Here is a 20,941-nt window from a genome sequence, read left to right as displayed (position 1 = left end):
GTGAAAAATGGTCATACGTCACCTTTTCCAGTGCCGTTATAACTTTGAATGGTCACTAAACAAACTATTGTAAGTCGAGAACTACCTGTAGTGACTGAAAAATTAAAAATAATAAAATAATAAATTCAGAATTTAAGCACAATGGAAAAGTTTGGAGAGGGTTTCAGTGCTTTTTAGTATGTCTACATCTTACTTTTAAACAGTACCATCCTGACTAAAGACAGAACTTATTGATTTTGGATTTAGAATTTTAAGTGTCATAACCTTGTTCTTCAATTTTTCATTTAGAGAAATTAGATGAAATTCATAGAATTTCAGAGTAAAATAAATAGGCAGATATGTTTTCTGCATATTTTCTAACTGGCATTTGTCCTCATATCTAGTGCCATATGGGAGTGACAGAAATGGTAGATGAATTAAAATTTTCCATAGTGTTTCCATATGGATAACACCATATATGTTTCAGCAATTTATTTAAAATAAACATTTTATTTTAAAAGTAACACTTTGAAACTATAGTGTAAATTATATCAATGGAGAATCATAATGCTTGCCTAAATTAAATAACCATGTGAGGTATACAGACAAATAAAATATTTGTATGTGGCTTTTAGGAGGGGAAAATGAGAGTTTGGTTTGATTTATTAATAAGGACATCCTGTGAAACAAAGTACCACATACATATGAATGAGTGAGTGCAGGTTTTGCAGTCTTAAAAACTTATTTTTTATGTTTATTTAGGGTTAGAGAGCATTGATTAGATCAGGGGTCCCCAACCTTGGCGGCCTGGTGGGAAAGGGAGGGGCAGGAACCTTTATGCGCATATGCACACAGACACAAGTGGCTGTGTGAGTGTGTGCCAAATGGGGCCATGAGCATGTGCACTCCGTAAATGGGGCTGCTAGCACCGGTGCACGGCTCAGCTAGCGGCGGCAAGAGGCTCGTGGCTTGGCTAGCGGCGGCGAGAGGCTCACGGTTTGGCCAGTGAGAGACATGCAGCTTGCAGCTCGGCAAGTGCCAGTGAGAGGCTCACAGCTTGGCTAACACTGGTGCAAAGGGCAGTGAATGCACACACATGCGTGTGCGCACTGGCCAGCCACTCATGCAGCCTGGTGGCCAAGAGGCCATGGCCTGGTAATGGGCCACAGCCCATAAGTTAGGGACCTCTGGACTAGATAACTCTTGATTTACAACCTTTTTTTGCAATGTTTATTAAGTACATCTCCATATACATTAAGTGAATTCAAAGTCATTAAGGGAACATCGCAGTTGTTAAATGAACCCATTGTTCGTTATGGAACATTTTTTCCCAAAAAATGGAACTAAACAAAGGTTTTCAGCAAAAACAACAGTAAATCACTGTCATATGACCACAGGACATTGCAAACATCTTTTTGCCTGGTGCCCAAAATGCAGTCATGTGACTGTAAGGGGAAAGCCATTGGAACTTTGAAAGTGGGTTGTAAGTATCTTTTGAGGGCCCGACAAAACTTCAAATAGTCAATATGCAACTGATCATAAGCTGAGGATTACCTTTAACTATTTTTCTTCTAAAGCCTCAGGATAACTTTAGGAGCTTAGTTTTTCTACAGAATTATGAAGCTGATTGTGAAATTCAGAATTTCACTCTTATACAAAAGCTAAGCTAGGTGGCACAATAGCTCAACAATTAAGACACTGGGCTTGTCAACTGGAAAACCAGAAACCAAAGATCGAGACCTGAGCAGCACGTGACAATGTGAGCACCCTCCTCACCCCAGCTCCCGCCAACCTAGCAGTTTGAAAGAATGCAAATGCAAGTAGATAAATAAACAACACTCTACTGGGAAGATAACAGTGCTTCATGATGTCATACTGGACACATGACCATAGAAATGAAGATGAGCACCACCCCCTATAATTTGCAACAATTAGCCAAGTAAAATCCACAGGGACTTCTTTTAGCTGAATTTAGACAATATTGTGCTATATTACTGAGCGGTGGTGACGCAATGGTTAGAACTGCAGGCTACTTCTGATGACTTCCAACTGCTAGCAGTTTGGCAGTTCAAGTCTGACTGGCTCAAGGTTGACTCAGCTTTCCATCCTTCTAAGGTTGGTAAAATGAGGACCCAGAGGGCAATATGGTGATTCTGTAAACCACTTAGAGAGGGCTGCAAAGCATTGTGGTGGTATATAAGTCTAAGTGGTATTGCTATTGCTATATAATGCAATTTAATTATTAGAATGATAGACCATTTTTAACTATGTACATAAGCCTTAATTTTCTCAGCATGTTTACGTAACTATGTAAATAAGCCTTAATTTTCCTAGCATGTTTACGAATGCTTCTATATATTTATTTTAAAAACTAAATATCTCAATGTATCATCCAAAGCTAGTCTATGCAGCTAGTAGAATGTGCAGCAAATTATGCAGAAATTAAACAGAATATTTAATACATATACATACCTGACCATCTACATCAAATGCCAAGCAAGCTATACCATGTGTATGAACATCTTTCATTATTGATACAGTTTGTACAGTGTAGGTGTCCCAAACACAGATATATGGTTCTTTCCCAACTTGACCTGTTGCTACCAATACTCGATCAGGGTGTAAAGCAAGGCTTGGAAAAAAAGAAGAATAAACAAAAGTTAATAACTTTTGAAACAGGTCATCTATAGTCCGAATTTCACTGCATGTCTTAAACATACCTGGAATTATTATTCTGAACTTCAGTATAACAAGCTCTATGAACTTTTCTGCAAACAACTTTCTAGTTGAACAGAACTGCAGCACCTCAAAGGAATTGCTTTTACGAATACTTTTCAAATGGTAAATTGGCAAAGAACAGAAGCATGGAAGAAAGAAAATCATTACTTGTAAACTACATCCTGCCAATATCTTTCATAATCTACATAATCCAAGGATAACAAATAACTCACTTAAGAATACAAGGATTTATTCACACTTGAGCTTCTAGATGTCACATGATGTGCTATTACTTATTCTTCATCATCCGGAGAAACAGTATATAGAAACAAATGTGGATTTACAACTTTATTATTTACTTTCAGAGCTAAAAGTTTCACTCATTCACCATGGGATTAGGCACATTTGATTGATGGCATATGTATTCTATATACTATGTTTTTTCACTCTAAAGTACTACAGAGTATTTATGTGTGAGAACCAATTATATAAGTTCAGTTCATAGTAACATAACAACCATAACAATGTGGTTGCAAATCTACCAGATATCTGGAAGTCCTATCCAAATAATCATGACAGATGCTAAAAAGCTGACATGTCACTGCTGACTCCTGGCAAAAGAAGAACGTTCTCAAGAATTTTCTGTTTCCTAGAATGGACTTTGTACTTTCAAAGTTTTACAGAACAGTCTTAAATGCAAAATTTGGCATGGTCTTCCTAGTTCCCATTCCACAATAACATGGGACTGCCCTTGAAGACCATTCTGAAGAAAGCTGGAAATAATCCACTTTCCTGATACAGAGAGGAACAGTCTTTAAAAAAAGAAATGATTCCTTTCTTTAGAGAAAGAAAGCTACTCAAAGGCTTCCCCACTATATCCAAAACAGGCAAGTCATAACCTGCTCTCACATAGTAAAGGGGACTCTCAGTTTGCCAACTGACCACCTAAGTGAAGTGGCATTGGAAGCGGTCCCACAGAAATAGATAAATCAAACAAGCTTCTGTTCTTCTGCTTTCTCCCTCTTCTCTCCTTGCCCCATATCCTCAAAGTGCTAGGATCTTATTTTATGTTACTGTTCAATATGAATATTTCTCTGAAAACCATTAGGTTTGGGGGATATTTTAGGGAAATGATTTTTTCAATGCTTTACAAAAGCAAGAAAGTGGTTTGAAAGCTCTGACTAACCTCAGCTTCTTGAGCAAGAGATTTGTTTATGTGATTAGGGAGGACTTCATGACTATTTTATGGGTGGGATGCATGATAGTTTCTCATATTTTGAAATATGTTCTAGAACAAAAAGGTAGAGAACTCCTGGTGAAATCACCTTTAAGGATCAGAAACCAATGGCCTCATCAGATGAAGTCAGCTTTCTTTTTTGCTTTGATATGTCCCATCTGTAAAACTGTGTTATTGTTGCTAATTTAGGAAGATGCAGTAAGTGATTTGCAGTCATTTAACAAATATCAATCTATAAAATACACTGTATCAACCTCAGTCAATAAATATTTTTATTCTAATTTATTTATTTATTTATTCTAAATGTCACTATGTCTACAGCCCATTAATTGTTTAACAGCAAAAATATGGTTGATTTTCAAAATAAGCTGCATAATTTGTTGTAGCTTAATTATCCCATTAATTTATCTACATGTAAAGAATAAATTTTAAATTATTATTTTATGCCTTCAGCTGCTCAATCTGTTGATTTAACTTAGTTACTCTAAACATACTACACATTTTAATGCTTTCTTCATTTTAATTCATTGTAAATATTTTAAAATAAAAAAATGATATAAAACCAATCATTTTCAACAGAAAGTAGGATCCCTTGTTTTTAAAAGAGCAAGCAAAGCTGGACGGCAAAGTTAAACAATTTAAAGTCTTTGCATTGCCACAAGAGATCCAAATCCATTGAATTCTGTTGACCTTTATCTAGTGCCAATTTAGTGCTGGCCATTAGGGTATAGGTATGAGCAAGAAAATTGAGCTACAACTCAATCTATAGTTATTGTACCTGACAATAAGGCAGCTTCCTACTATCTCATACAAAGAGAGAAGTAACTATACCTATATCCTTTACTGCAGTTGAGCAAATTAATTGAGAACATTTTACACAGAAAAATTCAGGAAAACATATACAGACAAAACTAGATGCTACACAATTACATTTTAAGCTAGTTTTCTCAAAAGTTCATGTATTCTTTAATTCATTTTCACATGCTACTAACAAAGATTTCCAGAGAGCTAGATATTACATGACATGTTTCTACTAGAAACTAGCATCTTTCAACTACACTCCAGATTTAAATGACTATAAATCCATACATTATTACTCTTTTAATGTTCTTAATACTGGAAAAACAAAATATAGTGGCTAAAGATATTAATCTTTGATTTTTTTTCAAATCTAATACCTGAGAAGTTACTACATTTTCTAAGTACACAAAGTAATGTATAGCAATGTAATATAGTGATATTAGGGTAATGTAGAAATAAGCTGATACTGTAATAATACAAAATAATCTAGTGCCCTACTGCTTTCTGTGTTCAGAATTTTTCCACTATAATATTGATATATTACTGATCTAAGATATGTCTTAGATTTTCATTCTAAACATCCTTTCTTACTGAATATAAACTGCCTTCTTTAAGGTTCTCTACATATTTAAGAGTTTTGGATAACTATACATGCTCTGCTGCTATTTGCTAAACAAATCTGAAGAACCCTTTGCCATGGAACTCTCTGAATCCAGCAATATATTAAAACTGCTGTACTTCTTCTCACATACCTCTCCACCCAATATCTAAAACCAAAGCTGGACAGCTCCCGTTTTGACAAGAATCTTGGCTTGTTTTCCTTCTATATTGGAATGGTATCCCTTTGTGCTGGACAGCTCCCCTGCTGTTCATGGAATTTGCTTCTGTTCCTGCAGTAAGATTGGTGACTGCCATGCCCATACAGCTGCAACAAGACTGAAATCTCAACTGCTGAACAGAATGCTTTGTTCAGTTTTCTTACGAGTATTGTATCCTATGAAAAAGGCTCAAATCCCACCACTGAACATCCTAATGAGTCCTTCACTGACTTATGAGGTTTCCCTAGATAGGTTGATTTATCAAATTTATCTTTGTAGCTTTATGAGTTATAATGGTGTGTTTATTTTAAAATAAAATTGACATTTCCTAGCTGTTGGATTTTTTTCTTACTCTAGAGAAAATCACACAGATCCACAATCTCGCTTACTAATTTCTGCACATGGTAGCAATATCGCATTTAAAAAACAGGGTAGAAATTCAAGTTAATGCATATTAATGTTGGAATACATAAACAACTAATTCCTTATGACATGCACTTAGTATAGAAAACAATAGTACAGTTATGCTAATAGCAATAATTGTATAGTATACAATATACTATAAAGAGCAAATTTTTATTGGAAATACAGCTATAATATCTATTTGACACTGATGCTTCAATTAATGGTATACTCTATTGAAAATATACTTTTATTTATATGTAATTATGAACTAAAATATGAGTGATACAATAAAAAATCATTTGAAATCATATTTCAAAATTAACATTCTTAAAATATTCTCTATTTTTACTGATAGTTCTTAAAAAGTTAATGAAAGATTTTAAAACATTTATTTTGAGCTTGGAAGATTAATGTTTAAGGGAAAATGTAAGACCATAGAAATTCAGAATTCAGTTTATTATTGTTTGATTTCTACTTGGGAAGTTGTGTGTGTGTATGTGTGTGTGTGTGTGTATGTATACATACATACATACATATACATACACATACACACACACACACACATATATTCAAATGCAATACACAATTATTAAAACCTAAGTGAAAACCAATTCCGAAACAATGTGTTTAATATTATTTTCTAAGATTTTGCCAATATTATATTATGATTGCCAACATTAGTTATATAAAAGTGTGATTCTATTTATTCATATAATACAGCACAAATAGCACAAGACAATATTGAAAAGCTTGAAGAAATGGGTCATGATTATATAACACATCAACAGTAAACTTCTGCAAGTTTACTGATTTGAATTAATGGGAGGAATCATGAAAATCCATTGCCCAGGACAGAGAAAAAATAGTTTTCTCTGGTGTAAATATGTCAGATTTGTTTATTGATCAATGAAAGAGAATAATAGATAAATATTGAATAAAACAATAGATATTGTTTTAACTAAAAAAGCAAGTATGGTAGTAATGGAAAAATACACCTGTTCAAGACAAGGTAAATACTATCCTCCGTCAGCTACTCATAAAGATTACAATGATTTAAAACTTGCACTGCTCAAATTGCTCAATTGTAGACAATTTCATAAGGCAGTGAAAGAAAAAGAAGCAGCACTATAAGAATATCTTTCCAGCTACCTTTGACGATATTGAAAAACAGCACATTGGAATATTAGATGTGCACCCTCAATTGATCTTAACAAGCATACATAAAGATCACTGATGACAAGTGATTTTTTTTTGAAGAGGGAAACTGAAGACCTTTCCTTATTTATACCTAGCCACAAGTTGAATCATTGCAATTGGATTTCTTCTCTTTTTTGGGTTTGAAATGTTTCATTGCTTATCCAAGTAGATTCTTCAGTCATCCAAACTACTTGGGTAAGCAGTGAAACCAGCAATCAAACCAACAAGAAAAAAAGTCCAATTGCCATGACTCAACTTTTGAAGATTTTTGCATGAGATGAGAATTTTCATTGACAATACACCCTGATAACTTTTTTTGTGACATGTCCACATGATATAACCCTCATATTATCCCAAGCCAAGTTAGATGGGTTTAAGCCCATACCAGTATCCTATACCAACCGAGGCCAGATTCTTGATGTGTAAAATCTATTAGGCTTATGACCCTGTACCTTAGAGGAAAGTCGATTATTGTTACTGACAGGGAACAGTGGCAATAGAAGCAGACTAGCAATTGGCAAAGAAGACTGTATAGTTCATGTAAGGTTACTAGAGTTGTCTCTTAATCAAAGATGGATGGACAGCAGTTCAACTCGACTATGGGAAAAGGCTAAAAAGGGTGGAGTATGAATAAAAATCAGAGATACAGTATTCATTATGTGAATTCTGATTCTATACATTAGCCAAAAATAAATGGATTCAAACCTCTACCTCATTCTCAAGAAAAGGAGGTCACATTTGCTAAAAGTTTAGTTATAAATAAACTGAAGATTTTTGCATGAGATTATTTCAGTGAATCTTGGAAAAAGAGAGGAACTGCAATGAACAGAAACCAAACGTTAATGTTTGTAATAAAACAGATGAGCAGGAGTCTCATAAAAGACGAAAGAGCTTCGAAGCATCCCAGCTACTGACACGCTTTAGGAAACCAAATCAAGCGGGGGACACGGTGCCTTACGGAGGGCGCCCGCTGGTTGTCCTATGATAATTCCTGCAAGGACGGCTCCAAGGAAGGCTCGAAAGAGAACCAGGGAGGAGGGCTAGGGAGAAGAAGAGGCATCCTACCTGATGATGTCGTCCTGGTGCCCCAGGTAAAATTTCTGCCGATGCTCCCGGGGACTGTAGACCACTCCAACCCCCGCCACAAAATAAACGATCTCTTTGGCAGCCGTGTAGTAAAGGTTGTTGCGGCATTGGTGACCTCTGTAGCCATAAACCCACTCCAGCCTCAAGTGGCACTTCGGGGCGCTTCGGTCAGCCATCCCTCTCCGTTCCCCACTGGAGAACGGATCCTTCCCGCCGGAGCCCCAAGGAATGGAGGGAGAGCGGAAGAATTCAGCCGGCTCTTTGCACCAGGACCGAGGTCTTCCTCCTTCGCTTAATCCTGAGCCGCCAACATGGAATCGTCTCATGCAGCCGCCGCTGCCGCCGCCGCCAATCCGCCCGCCTCACAGAAAGCGCTGCGCGCCGCACTGAGCTGCGCTCCTCCGGGAAGCGCTTCTGCTGCTATCGCCGCTAGACATGGCTGCGCGGCGGCAGGGCGGCCCCTATGGTTCGACTGCTAAGTTATCCACTTGCTGGGCCCGACAGCCGCCTCGGCGCGACGGAGGTAGAAACTGCAAGGAAGGCTAGGCGAAAACCCCCCCGCCCGTCGTCGCCCCAGTGATGCGCGCGGCTACTTCGCTGCGTCGTAGTCCTCCCGAAACCCGCGGGCGCTTCTCCCGCAATGTCAATCCTCCCCCGCCCCCGTCTCTCCATTGCGGCTGCGCAGTGCCTTCATCTTGGCGGGGGCCTGCGCTCCCCTTCTGTTTTTCCCGAAGGCTGCCTGGACATCGGGGTGATGGGTTTCGTCCCCTTCGTTGAGAGGACTTCGGTGAACGACTTCCCGGTCTTCATTTCTTTTAAAATTTTGAGCTGGCCAGGTTTTCCCAGGGCAGTCCTATCCAGTCCTCGCGTCTCCTTCGAGCCACATGAAGAGGAAAAAAAGGCGAAGAGAGAGAGAAGCTGCCTGCGAGAGTAAGCTGCTTTGCAAATGAGGAGGAGGAACACGGTTCTAGAGCAAAGATTTCCCTAAGTATATAAATTAAAAACAATAAGAAAACACCCTTCCAAGTAAAGAGCCAGATTGTTATTCCAAACCTGGCATAATTCCCCCCCCCCCATAGTACAATGTCCATTAGCACAGATGTTATTGTTCTGAGATGGCATTTGATTTTGAAAAGCTTTTGCAAAGTTTCATCTTAAGTGTGGATAAACATTTAAACTGCAAAAAAGAATGGCCTGTAGCTATATATATCTTAAAGTTGTCTACCTAAGTGCATTTTAAAATGTAGCACTTAAGTGCAGCCCAAGTCTTTGTTCCTGAACCACCTAAAGGCAAACATGTCACAACCCTGCAGAAATTTGCTGAGAAAGATACTTTTGTTGTTTTCCCTCCTTTCAGCCATCTAGAAACACTTTCAATTAATCATTCACTCTCAAAGTGCAGTATGATGCAATATTTTATGCTCGCCTTGATACTTCTCAATTCATTTACAAATGATTTTTACCCTGATAAAGAGCCAATTATGTTAAAATGCCAGAAAGATACCGTATGTGATTCAGTGAATAAATAGCTAACTCCAGATGCTAGACTTCAACATGCACACAAATGCACATTATTATTTATATCAAGACTTTAAGGATACACATCCTAGTCTATTTTTTGTTAAATGGGATAGGTAATATTTATAAAAAAGAAAGCTAAATTCTGGATTTTTCTTACAGGAGATTTGATAATGATGGTACAAATCTAAACCTAACTAGGTTAGAGTTCTGGATGATCTTTGCCTAAGTCTGTACTCAGTTGTCAAGGTCTTATATTATTTGTTCACTTATTTCATTTGATTCCATTTGCAGATTGTGCAGTAGAAAAGGATGATACACAACATGTGAGAAATGTTTCTTTTTGACATGACCACATCTATTTTTGGGATAATGTTAGAAAGCAAAAATAAAGAACAAATAAAAAAATAAACATTACAACAACAAAATCTGATCCAGGCACTGATAAATAATTGGTAGAGAAAATTTCCACTGTTGAATGTCTTGGTACATATATTTTCTTTCGAGCCTTGCATACAGGGATGCATTACTTTGGATCTAATACTAACCAACAGGAAGAGAAGCTTGAAGAAGTGAAGGTGACTGAAACCTTGAGAGAAAGTAAGCATGGTATCACTGTATTCATGATATCATGGCAGCATGGATGAGAATCAGGGATATATATTGGAAGAAAAGTGGATGATGATTAAATTCCAAAAGAAGCTAGATACAATCCAATGGCCTGAAATCCTGAAAGAGGACAGTGTCCAGTAAAGAAGAAAAATCCTAGAAACTGAACATGCTAAACATGCAATTGTAAATACTTACTAGTGGGAAAAATGAGATGCCTATTTACAGACCTGTGTCTTCACACACAACTTTCCAAAAAGAAAAATTATAGAAAGTGGGGAGGGACAATGGAGAAAGGTGCATACAACCAAAGGCTGATATTGTATAAGGCCATTGCAAGAAACTAAGCATTGTGTCAGAAAGGCTAAAGGTCAGGAAGAACTGAGGCTTGTAATAAATAGCCCAAATAAGAAAACAGCATTTTCAGAAACAAGTGATATATTTTTTTTAAAAAGCCAAAGCATAGAGATCTATTGCAAGAAAAAAAAGGAATAATGGTGAGAAAGCAGAATTTTTAAATAGTATTTTCTACTAATCTTCACTCAGATAACAAAGCTCTAGCTGGCTATGGAAGAATAGAATAGAATAGAATAGAATAGAATAGAATAGAATAGAATAGAATAGAATAGAATAGAATAGAATAACTTTATTGTCACTTTGAATGTATACAAATTGGCATACATTAAAGTGAAATTTTGTTGCATACAGCTTTCAAAGGAGACAAGGAGAGAACACAAGAACATTTAACTAATTTAAACTAGCCAGATGAATTACAGGTAGTTCTTTACTTATCTGTCACTTAGTGACTTGTTGAAGTTATGATGCACCTCCTCAGGACTATATGCAATCTGGATTCTAGTTCCAATGGTCTGGCCACCACCCCTGCAGTTATCGGATCACATTTTGATTCTCAGCAACCAACTCACATTTATGGTAGTTTGCAGCATCCTGCGGTCAGATGACATGATTTATTATGTTTTTTTACCAGAAACCAGCATTTACTTCCATTTTCTGGCAAAAAAAATCCATTGTGGACAATGAATTCACTTAATAACTGCGATATTCACTTAATAATACTATAAAAGAGATTATAAAATCAGATCAGTCAGTGGTGACCTGCTTAATGACTGGCATGATTTCCAACTGTAATTCCTGGCTGAATTTCAGTTATTAATCAAAGACTATCCATACATCGTGAGATAATGGAAAAAATAGCAAAGGTGAACACAAAACAAATAATATCTGAGTATTCAGGTCCCTTTGTAAATGTAAATGTTTCTTTCTTCAAAAAAGGGAACAAGAATAATCTGGAAGTTACAGACCTGAGCAAAATCCTGAAACTGATTATTAAACAGCATGTTTATGAGCACTTGCAAAGCAACAATGAACAAAAGCCAATTAATTTGACCTGCTTTTTCAATAGAGTTACTAACCCAACAAATCAAGGGAATGCTGTGGACACGTTGTATTTGACTTCAGCAAAGCATTCAACAAAGTCTCATGATATCCATATTAATAAAATGATAAAATACAGAGTAGATGCCACTGCTATTAGATGGATTCAGAAGTGACTGAGTGATGACCTCCAGAAAGTACTCTTAAATAGTTCCACATGAGCTTAAGAGGTGGAGTGGAGTTCAAGTTCCCGTCTTGGAGAAATATCAGTTGTTTGATATTTTTCTTGCTAATGAATAAAAGGGTTATATTTGCACATGACTCAAAATAAGAGTGACTATTATTTTAGAAAAGAAGAAAAAAATTAAAAAGGTAAGAACAAGTTTGAACAGCAGGCTAGAAAGAATGGGATGAATAGTTATTCACCCAGAGAAGGCTCAGAATCTCCTCGAACCATAATGGGTGTCATATAAATTAAATAAATAAATGGAGAAAATATAAAAGGCACAAATATAAGATAGAACAGACCTGGCTTGGCAGTACTGTGTGGGGAATGACATAGCATATCATAAATTGAATATGATGCAGCTGCTAAAAAGGCAAAGGCAATTTTGAAATATAGACTCCAGATCATGATAAGCAATTGTCCCCTCTATTTTCCCTTGTCCAGGCTTTAGTTAGAATTCTGTATCAAATTCCATGGGCTGCAGTTTAACATCAACAAATCAGAATTCTGGGGAGAACTACCAGTATAACGAGGGGCCAGGAAATCAAGTCCTGCAAGGAATGATGAAAGGAACTGGGTACATGTTGTTTGAGGGGGCATTGCCATATATATACCAAATAAGAGCAGACACCAACCTACTAGCTAATTGTATAAATGGTTGCGCTGAACCGTAGAATAGCAAACTAAAGTGGACAATCGGAATAATGATTTCCAGTGTTTCTGGCAACACTTTTTCCCAGTTTATGGGAAAACTGAAGTAAAGAGAATGGCTAGAGTACAGATAGAGTTAGCTTGCATTAAAATTAGCTGATTGAGATACATTGTACACCATGAAACTGCTCTAGGTGGTTAATGGTGCAATAAACCCAGGCTATCAGCACATTAAATCTATCTTGCATTTTGCCTCACAGAATTAATTCACCATCTGCTTTGCAACTAAGAATCATGAAAAAGATTAACAAGCTTGTTACATATGCATACTTAACATATGAATATATTAAGCTTCTATATGGAAAGTCAGATCCTTGGTCTATATAGCCAACTTATATTTTATTTACCAATAGCTGGCAAAATTCCTCACTTATTTATTTTATTTACTTGTATATTATACATTTCCAAAGGAGAGATCATCTAGCTACAGTATTTCTGACATAACTGCTTTCCATATTTTACATTATGTGTTATATTAAAATTAATTATTAGTCTACCTGCTATTAGTTGAATAGCCATCTACAGAATGGTACTACTGCATTGAGTTCCTCAGGCCAAGCAGAAGAATTATAATTTTTATAACAGTTATAATTTTATAGCATGCCATTCTGATATTTCATCCTTTTTAAGGTCATTGTGTAAAAAAAAAAAACCACATTCTATGGATATGCTAATTATTACTTATGTTCCTTTGTTAGTTATTTTATTTTAATGTGAATATACAAAGATGAGAGTCAGGGTCAGTTTTAACTGAAACTGAAACAGTTTTTTATATTTATAAAATATAAACATAGGTAAATAGATATTTCAGGACTAACCTAGAAGGCCTGTAATTCCATTGGAATTTGGGGGGTGGGGGAGAACACTACCATAGTAAGAGAGTTCTACATCTTATGACTATCAACCTAATTTGCTTGACAAGTAGATAAACAGGAAAGGACCTCCTACGTTGATCTCAGAAGTTTAGCTTTTAACTGTTGACACCTTACATCAGGGGTGTCAAACTCGCAATGTCACGTGACATGTTGCGACGTATCATGACTTTTTTTCTTTTGCCGGCAATGGGCTGGGTGCGGTTTCAGCATAACGCATCCGACCCGCGAGCTGGCAGTTTGACACCCCTGCCTTACATAGAGAAAGAGACAGGTTGTCTCATTATGCTAAGCCACAATGTTATTTATAAACCATGACTAATATCTTAATGTTCAGTTGAATCCAGCAATTACTGTTTATTCAACCATAATGAAAAATTATAGCTTAGCACAGTATGTAAAGTCAGATCCTATGGATATTTTTCCTTTCACTGGCTTGACATTTTTTAATAACACCTAATATTTGAGTGGACTGCTAGAACAACCCCAAGATTTTGGAGATGGGGTGAGAGGGGAAATGTATGGCTATGATATCTGGCCTGTAAAAATCTGGAGATAATTGTTCCACCAAATGGTCATCTGAAATTCTGCAGCTCAGGTAAGTAGACAGGTTAAAAGAGAAGTATCATGGCTAAGTATCATGGTATGAAGTGGCCATTTAAATGCTGCTTACTCTTATACATTTGAAATAATTTTAAAATCTTTATTTTTTTTTAAATATTAAGCAACTTCAAAAATAGAATGTATCCTTAACAATCTGTAATGAAGTAAAAATCAAGAATTTAGCAACTGATAGAATCATATTGTTGATATCAGCTGATGGGAATACAGTAAATTAGATACCTATCTAGAGTTCTTCCAGTAAATTAGTTCAATTTCACTTGATTGTTCAAACCAAATTCAGTCTATAATTAATACAATAACAATATAACTATTAAAGTATTCAGTACAACTTGTGATCATTAACAAAAAAATAACAGCTAGATACAAATATCACACTTTTTATTCACCCCAAGAAAAATGGACTTGAATTTAAGAATTTTTCCATTCTAAAAGAGGTTGATATACTAAAGTATTATAAATATTAATAAAGTATTATAAATATTGACAAAAACCTGTAAAATATTGTCAATTTAAAACTGCAAACATCAGCTGAAAGGAATCCTGGATACTTTCTCTTTTTCAAAAAATACTTGCATATGCACCTGTGTGTTTATTTATACATATGTCTATATATATCTGATGAAGGATAGAAAGTGTAAGATTCCCCATTTATAACATCAATTGATCCCAATTATCTCACATACGAAAATATAAACACACCCATATGTATATTTCCTTCAGAAAGAGAGATAAAAACCCCGTTTTATCCATAACAATAATAACCGTGCGTATTACGCAGAGAAAAATTGACCCCAGATTTTCCAAAGTTAACTCAATTTTCAGAATTTTGCATAACACACTGAACCACAAATGAACCACATAGTACATTTTCTAATCATACACCAAGCAGTACATTAGTTTCTCAAATTTTGACTTATCATGCAATCGTGGAATATATTTATCTACCTGCCACTAATCAAGGACAATTATTAACGGCTAAAATTATGTTAACTCTATTTCTCCAAGTAATTTCCTCTGCTATGTTTATGAAGTTCAAATCACGAACCATCAACACATGAAATTTCTTGGTTCTGCACGCTACAAAAAAAATGCTATTTTAAGCATTTTTCATGCCACATAACGAGAGGAAACAAGTCAGAAACCCCTAATGTTCCCGAAAAAAAGAGGTGAATCAAGGACGAAGGCAGAGAAATCAGGCATAATCCGCAAACTCTAAAAGTTTCAGCAGTCATTGCCGGCACCGAAATGTTCCGGCTTCTTTGCCGGACCGTCTTCTTTCTGAGACAGGAGGGAAACACTCTCTGGCCCTTCAGGCAGTTGTTTAGTCGCCTTTGCTTCTCCAAGGACCCCAAGTAGCGTTGCTGGGCAAAACTAAGCTGAGACGCCGGGCCTAAGTAGAAGCGGGGGCGGGGGGTGTTAGCGTGGTGTTATTAGTGGTTTGCCTCGCTTATGGCCCTGGAAATGGACCCGTTGCTCCATGCCTTGAGTTATTTCAGGCGGAGGAAATTCCAACTCTGTTCGGATCTGTGTTCCCAGTTGCTGGAAAAGGAGCCTGGCGATCAGGTAATGAGAGACAGGGCAGGGGCTGCAAGCGTGGATGTGATGTTTCCGAGTTCAGGAAAAATGTAAAACCTGGCCTTGGGTGGATGCCTTGATTTAGTAATTACTCTTTTTGATATCTGCAGATATTTGCTTTTTGGCGCAAGCGTTTTGTAAAATCGTGTGACGGTGCCTTTCCTGCATTTCATATTCTGGGTAATGAATTAGCTGGAACAAGATAATCCAGAGGGTTTTAACTCCAGCAGTGCTCATAACTGGAAACTGTATCTCCCAATATGTCAATTAATAATGGAAGAAAAATTCTAGTTTAATGAAACTTATTATTTAGATAAATTTGAGACAGGTCACAATCCAGTTAATAGCTGACATGATTTCAAATACAGGTGGTTCTCTTTTAACAGCCACTCATTCAGCCACCATTCCAACTTGTGATGGTACTGAACAAGTGGTACTTAGTGCCAGCCTTTAAAATTCCAGGTTGTAACATCTTGAGGTCACATCATTGCTATTTGCATCTTCTTTTCCGGCTTTCTACAAGCAATCAGGCAGCAGCAGGAGATTGCAAATAATGATCATTTGATGTCCTCACTTAACAATGATGCAGGATTTGTTTAACAATGGCAATTGGACATGCCAGATGTCCTATCATTAAGTAGCATGGTCATGTGATGTGCTTTATGACTTGCTTAGTGACAGCAATGTCTGTTCCAAGTACCATCATTAACTGATGGTTAACAGAATTAAAGGAATGTGCGGGTGACTGGGGGACAAGGGAAAGAAATGTAGCCTATCTGATAAGAGCCTGCAATCAATTAATGGTCAGACAAAGAAACTTAGGGAAAAAACCCTAATTGATCAGACTCTTAAAAGTATCAGCGGGAAGTTTGTACCTTTAGACTGCAAAACTGATGTCGGCCATTCCAGGTAAACCGTACGGGACACACAACTGGATGAGCTAAATTTACTTTATTTTGAGACTAATTTAACTGAACCTTGCACCTCTGAAGTTACAAACATACCATTAAGGTGCTGGCCTAGAAACCAAGATACCATGAGTTCTAGTCTTGCCTTAGGCATGAAAGCCAGCTGGGTAGCTTTGGGTGACTCTCAGCCCAACCCACCTCATAAGGTTGTGGTGGGAAAAATAGGACGAAGTAGTATTAGTATGTTTGCTACCTTGAGTTATTTATAAAGTAGTAAAAGTGGGATGAAAATCTAATAAGGATAGCATATAAGGCAGGTGCAGTTTTGCTCCACCTATGATAAAAACAATGTTTTTAAAAACATACAAATTGCAGTTGCTTTATATTATCTTACTCTGTGTCAAAACCAAACCAACCACAATATACCTGAGCTTGATGTGTAAACTCTGCAAATATGTAACTATCTCTCATGATGTAACTAAAACTAAAACATTATATAGGATAAAAGCTTCAACTACTTCCACATCTACAACAAACATTGAAACTAATGAAGCCAAAATAACAACATATTTATGAGTATGTTGTCATTTTCCACCTAGGGATGCTCATAAGTTTGCTTAACTGAAATGCAGAACCATATTAAAAAGATGTATAGAACCTCAGGCTTAGCAGCATAACCAGGTCTTGATGGCCTTTCAAAAAAAATAGAAAAGTTGTAGTCAATCTAATTCAGTGTTTCTCAACCTTGACAATTTTAAGGCATGTGGACTTCAACTCCCAGAATTCCACAGCCAGCCAATGCTGGCTGTGGAATTCTGGGAGTTGAAGTCCACATGCCTTAAAATTGTCAAGGTTGAGAAACACTGATCTAATTTCAGGAGTAAGAATGTTCTGTAAGATGGGTGCAATAACAGAAGGTACATCTAGTGGGACTCACCAATGTAGGTCTCTAGCTGATGGGACCTGCAGGATATCTTCTCCATGAGAATGAGGTAGGATGCTTATAACCAGGGAGAGGCAGTTGCTGAGAACTCTATTTAAAAGTATTCTGCTGAAAAGGCTAAAAGCTGTTTGCTGCAGAAACAGGTTCTGCACTATAATTCTTTTAGATATATAAGTGACTTATCCATACTACAGAATTGGAACATATCTTACAAGATCTTCAGAACATTAAGGGTTAAAATATAAACATAAGCACAAGATATGTTTCTTACTATTGGTTATGGATGGGTGGTGCTTAGTGCCAAGCAATGTATTATGAATTTGGAAAGAAAGTGAGATCAAGCTTTCCTTCCTAGAGTAATCTTTCTTTTTTTAAGCCAGCAAGCTATTTAAATCAAAATTCTCCTCACGTATACAAAAACTCTGCCTTTAGCATGCCTTAATGTAGTTTCAATGGCTATTACTGTTCTGTACACAATAAGATTCTGCACTTTTGATAAAGCAATATTAAAACTGTGGTTCTCATTATGTTATATCACCCTTTATATATGCATAGACTGCATAGTTATGTTTCATCACCTCCTTTTTAGGAAATTGCTAAAAAAAAGGCATCCTGATTTTTCTAAATGTATCATTTTAATGTAGAGTTGCTTTTGTCTTTCTAGTACAATTTTGTTTTTTGTTTTGTTTGTGTTTAGTATACATTCTAATTTTACATGTCTCTTGTTTTCAGCGAAAAGTCCATAAGGTGATTTCCAATCACTGATAAATATAGTTGTTGATCTTTTTCTAATTAGTTTTGCCATCTCTGCTAAGTCCTCCCACTTTTTCAATCATTTTTGTGTTGTGGCTATTTAAGAATCTTTCCGTTTTTTCCACATATAATACGCTATTAGGGTTTTGGGGTTTCTTTCTTCATTCTCTTTCTTTATACCCTTAGTCCATTTTGTTTTTCCATAGCTTTAATAACATAGGCCTATTACATTTATTTTGTAAATTCCATCAATTTTTTCCCTTTGATATCAGACAATCAATACAGGCCTGATTTGTTTATTTTATTCCACATTTATTCATAGTCAACATTTTGATAAAGTTTTTTGTTGTTTTTTTTTAAAAAATTAAAGGTGTTATTTTCCTCTTTATTTTACGTTTTGTAATTCAGAAAGAAGGCTGACTTACCAAGTAGTTATATGAATCCATTCTTAACCATGATAATGGTGAAATGTGCATTGTGACTTCAATTAAATGTACTCCTGATACTTATTAGAAAGCAGGATTCAAGAAATTTAGTAGGATTTCCTTTTAAGTAAACATTATTTAAAATTAATTTCTGTGAAAGGATATAAATCAGCTGCCAGAAAGAAGCTTTCATTAACCTTATTAAATTCCTTGTAGCTTCTTTGTTTATAACTGTAGCATGACCTAAAAGGGACATGTTTCTGTCCTACTATCTTGGTTGATCATCCTGATCGCTTGCCTAATCTGATTATTGTTCTTTATTTTCCATATGTCAATTTAAAGACCAGGAAACAGTACTGATTTATAGTAGTGAAGTACACAAAGAAAAGTAGATGAACAGCTTATGTTGAATTGCATAATTTTATGGTTTTCTTTGCACATACACATAATACTTTGATGTCAGATTTTGATTTTAAAGAAAATTTCTTAACTCATCCTAATACTATATTTCACTGCTGATTTTACTTTCATGCCTTTTGAAGACATAATGAATACAATGAACAGATGGAGAGATATCATCTTAAAATATTAACTGTTAGAAAATATGTGTGTAAATTCATACTAATTGATTAAAAAAATCTTCATTCTATCACTATGTATTCGTTAAGTGACCTTGAGTAGGGTCTCTGTTGTCATATCCCTTTCTGATTCCAGGAAAGCATCTTTGAGCTTAACTTTACATACCCAAGTTTATTTTTGTTATATCAACTATTGTATAGTTTGAGAGCCACTTTGGTATAGTAGTTTAGATATCAGACTAGAAACTGGGAAATTGTGACTTCTAGTCCTTTGGGATGAAGCTAGCTGAGTGACTTTCAGTCAGTCACTTTTTCTGAATACTAGGAAGGAGGCATTGGTAAACCAAGAAGAAAACTGCAGCAATGTGTCCAGGCAGTCTCTAAGAATCGGACATGATTGAACAGAAGAAAAAACTTTACTGTAAACTTTATAGTTTACTGTAGTTTATTTTTTCTTTTTAACATCAGCAGTTAAGTAATTTCAAATCTTTGTATTTAAAACTAAGCATATTGCATTATACCCTACAAGTTTGACTGAAAAGTTGATTGCCGTGTTCTTAAGGGGAAAATACCAATTCAAAATGAAACTGTGCTGTTTATCTCTTTTCCCAACGGTGTAAATATTGCCATAGCATAAATAAGACAATGTTAAATGCTTTACTATTTAACAGTGCAAATGGTTAAATATTCATATTCTTCCAACTTTTATTCCTTCATCAAAACTGATAAAAATTATTAGATTACTGCAATGCTCTGTTGCATGGGTCTACCCTTGAATTGCACCCAGAAACTTCAATTCGTCCAGAACATGGCAGCAGTTCTGGGTGTCCCTAGGTTTGCCCATGTAACATCTCTGATGTCTGAGCTGTATTGGCTTTTAGTTTCTTTTCAGGTGCAATTTAAGATGTCAGTTATCACCTTTAAATATCACATATGGCCAGGTTATCTGCAGGACCATCTTTCCCTTAGAATATCTACCCATCCTACTAGGTCAGGTAGGTGGGCATGCTTCTAGTCCCTTTCCTTAAATATTGCCATCTTGTGGGAGCTAGGAAGTAGCCTTTTCTATGGCTGCCCTGCCCTGTGGAACACTTCCACCTAAAGTATGGCAGGCGTCTACCTTCCCAGCCTTCCATAAAGCATTGAAGAGCTGGATTTTCCCACAAGCACTAGAATAACATGAGGTGACTATATATTGGAAGCTTGGCTTTGGCATGGTTTTTTTTTAATGTGTTTGGTTTTTATAATTTATATGGTTTTTATGTTGTTTTAATTTTTGATTTGGAGCCCCATAGAGTTTTCTATAAGATGGGCAGCTATATGAATGTTTTAAATACCTAAATATATAAGCCAGTGAGAGATTTGGAATGGAGATCATTATAGATTACAGAGCACTTCACGCAAATGGAAAGATTCATTTTATATTTACTCTACACAGACTAGTAATAATAAATAATAATGATAAAGTTGGAAGGGACCTTGGAGGTCATCTAGTCCAACCCCCTGCTCAGGCAGAAAACCTTATACCATTTCGGACAAATGGCTGTCTAGTTTCTTCTTAAA

At 36.1% G+C, this 20,941-nt stretch overlaps 2 protein-coding genes across 20 annotated transcripts in view; one reads left to right on the top strand and one right to left on the bottom strand.

Moving 5' to 3' along the window:
- The window catches only part of EML5 (EMAP like 5), a 184,033-nt gene that overhangs the window by 98,967 nt on the left and 64,125 nt on the right, over nucleotides 1-20,941 (bottom strand). For 17 of the 19 annotated variants that reach the window (XR_005555511.1, XR_005555516.1, XR_005555513.1 and 14 more), the window contains exons 1-2: nucleotides 8,221-10,055; nucleotides 2,452-2,611 (exon numbers count right to left, since the gene is read on the bottom strand). Coding sequence is in view for 9 of the 19 variants with exons in the window: in XM_039333438.1 (XP_039189372.1) it covers nucleotides 2,452-2,611; nucleotides 8,221-8,567 (507 nt within the window). In the remaining 10 variants the exon portion in view is untranslated. Of the gene's footprint in view, nucleotides 1-2,451; nucleotides 2,612-2,699; nucleotides 2,810-8,220; nucleotides 10,056-20,941 lie in introns of those variants that run through there. The other 2 variants (XR_005555518.1, XR_005555519.1) reach the window with 2 other exon arrangements.
- Nucleotides 15,548-20,941, top strand: part of TTC8 (tetratricopeptide repeat domain 8) — a 36,313-nt gene continuing 30,919 nt past the window's right edge. The window contains exon 1 of the mRNA XM_039333462.1: nucleotides 15,548-15,759. Coding sequence (XP_039189396.1) covers nucleotides 15,646-15,759 — 114 coding nt within the window. The 5' untranslated portion in view covers nucleotides 15,548-15,645. The remainder of the gene's footprint in view (nucleotides 15,760-20,941) is intronic.

This window comes from Crotalus tigris, unplaced genomic scaffold (assembly GCF_016545835.1).
Source record: "Crotalus tigris isolate CLP2741 ecotype Arizona unplaced genomic scaffold, ASM1654583v1 scf7180000024506.1728113, whole genome shotgun sequence".
In the NCBI taxonomy this organism is placed as follows: Eukaryota; Metazoa; Chordata; class Lepidosauria; order Squamata; family Viperidae; genus Crotalus; species Crotalus tigris.
The sequence above is the reverse complement of the archived record's forward strand: the minus strand, read 5'-3'. Positions and strand labels throughout refer to the sequence as shown.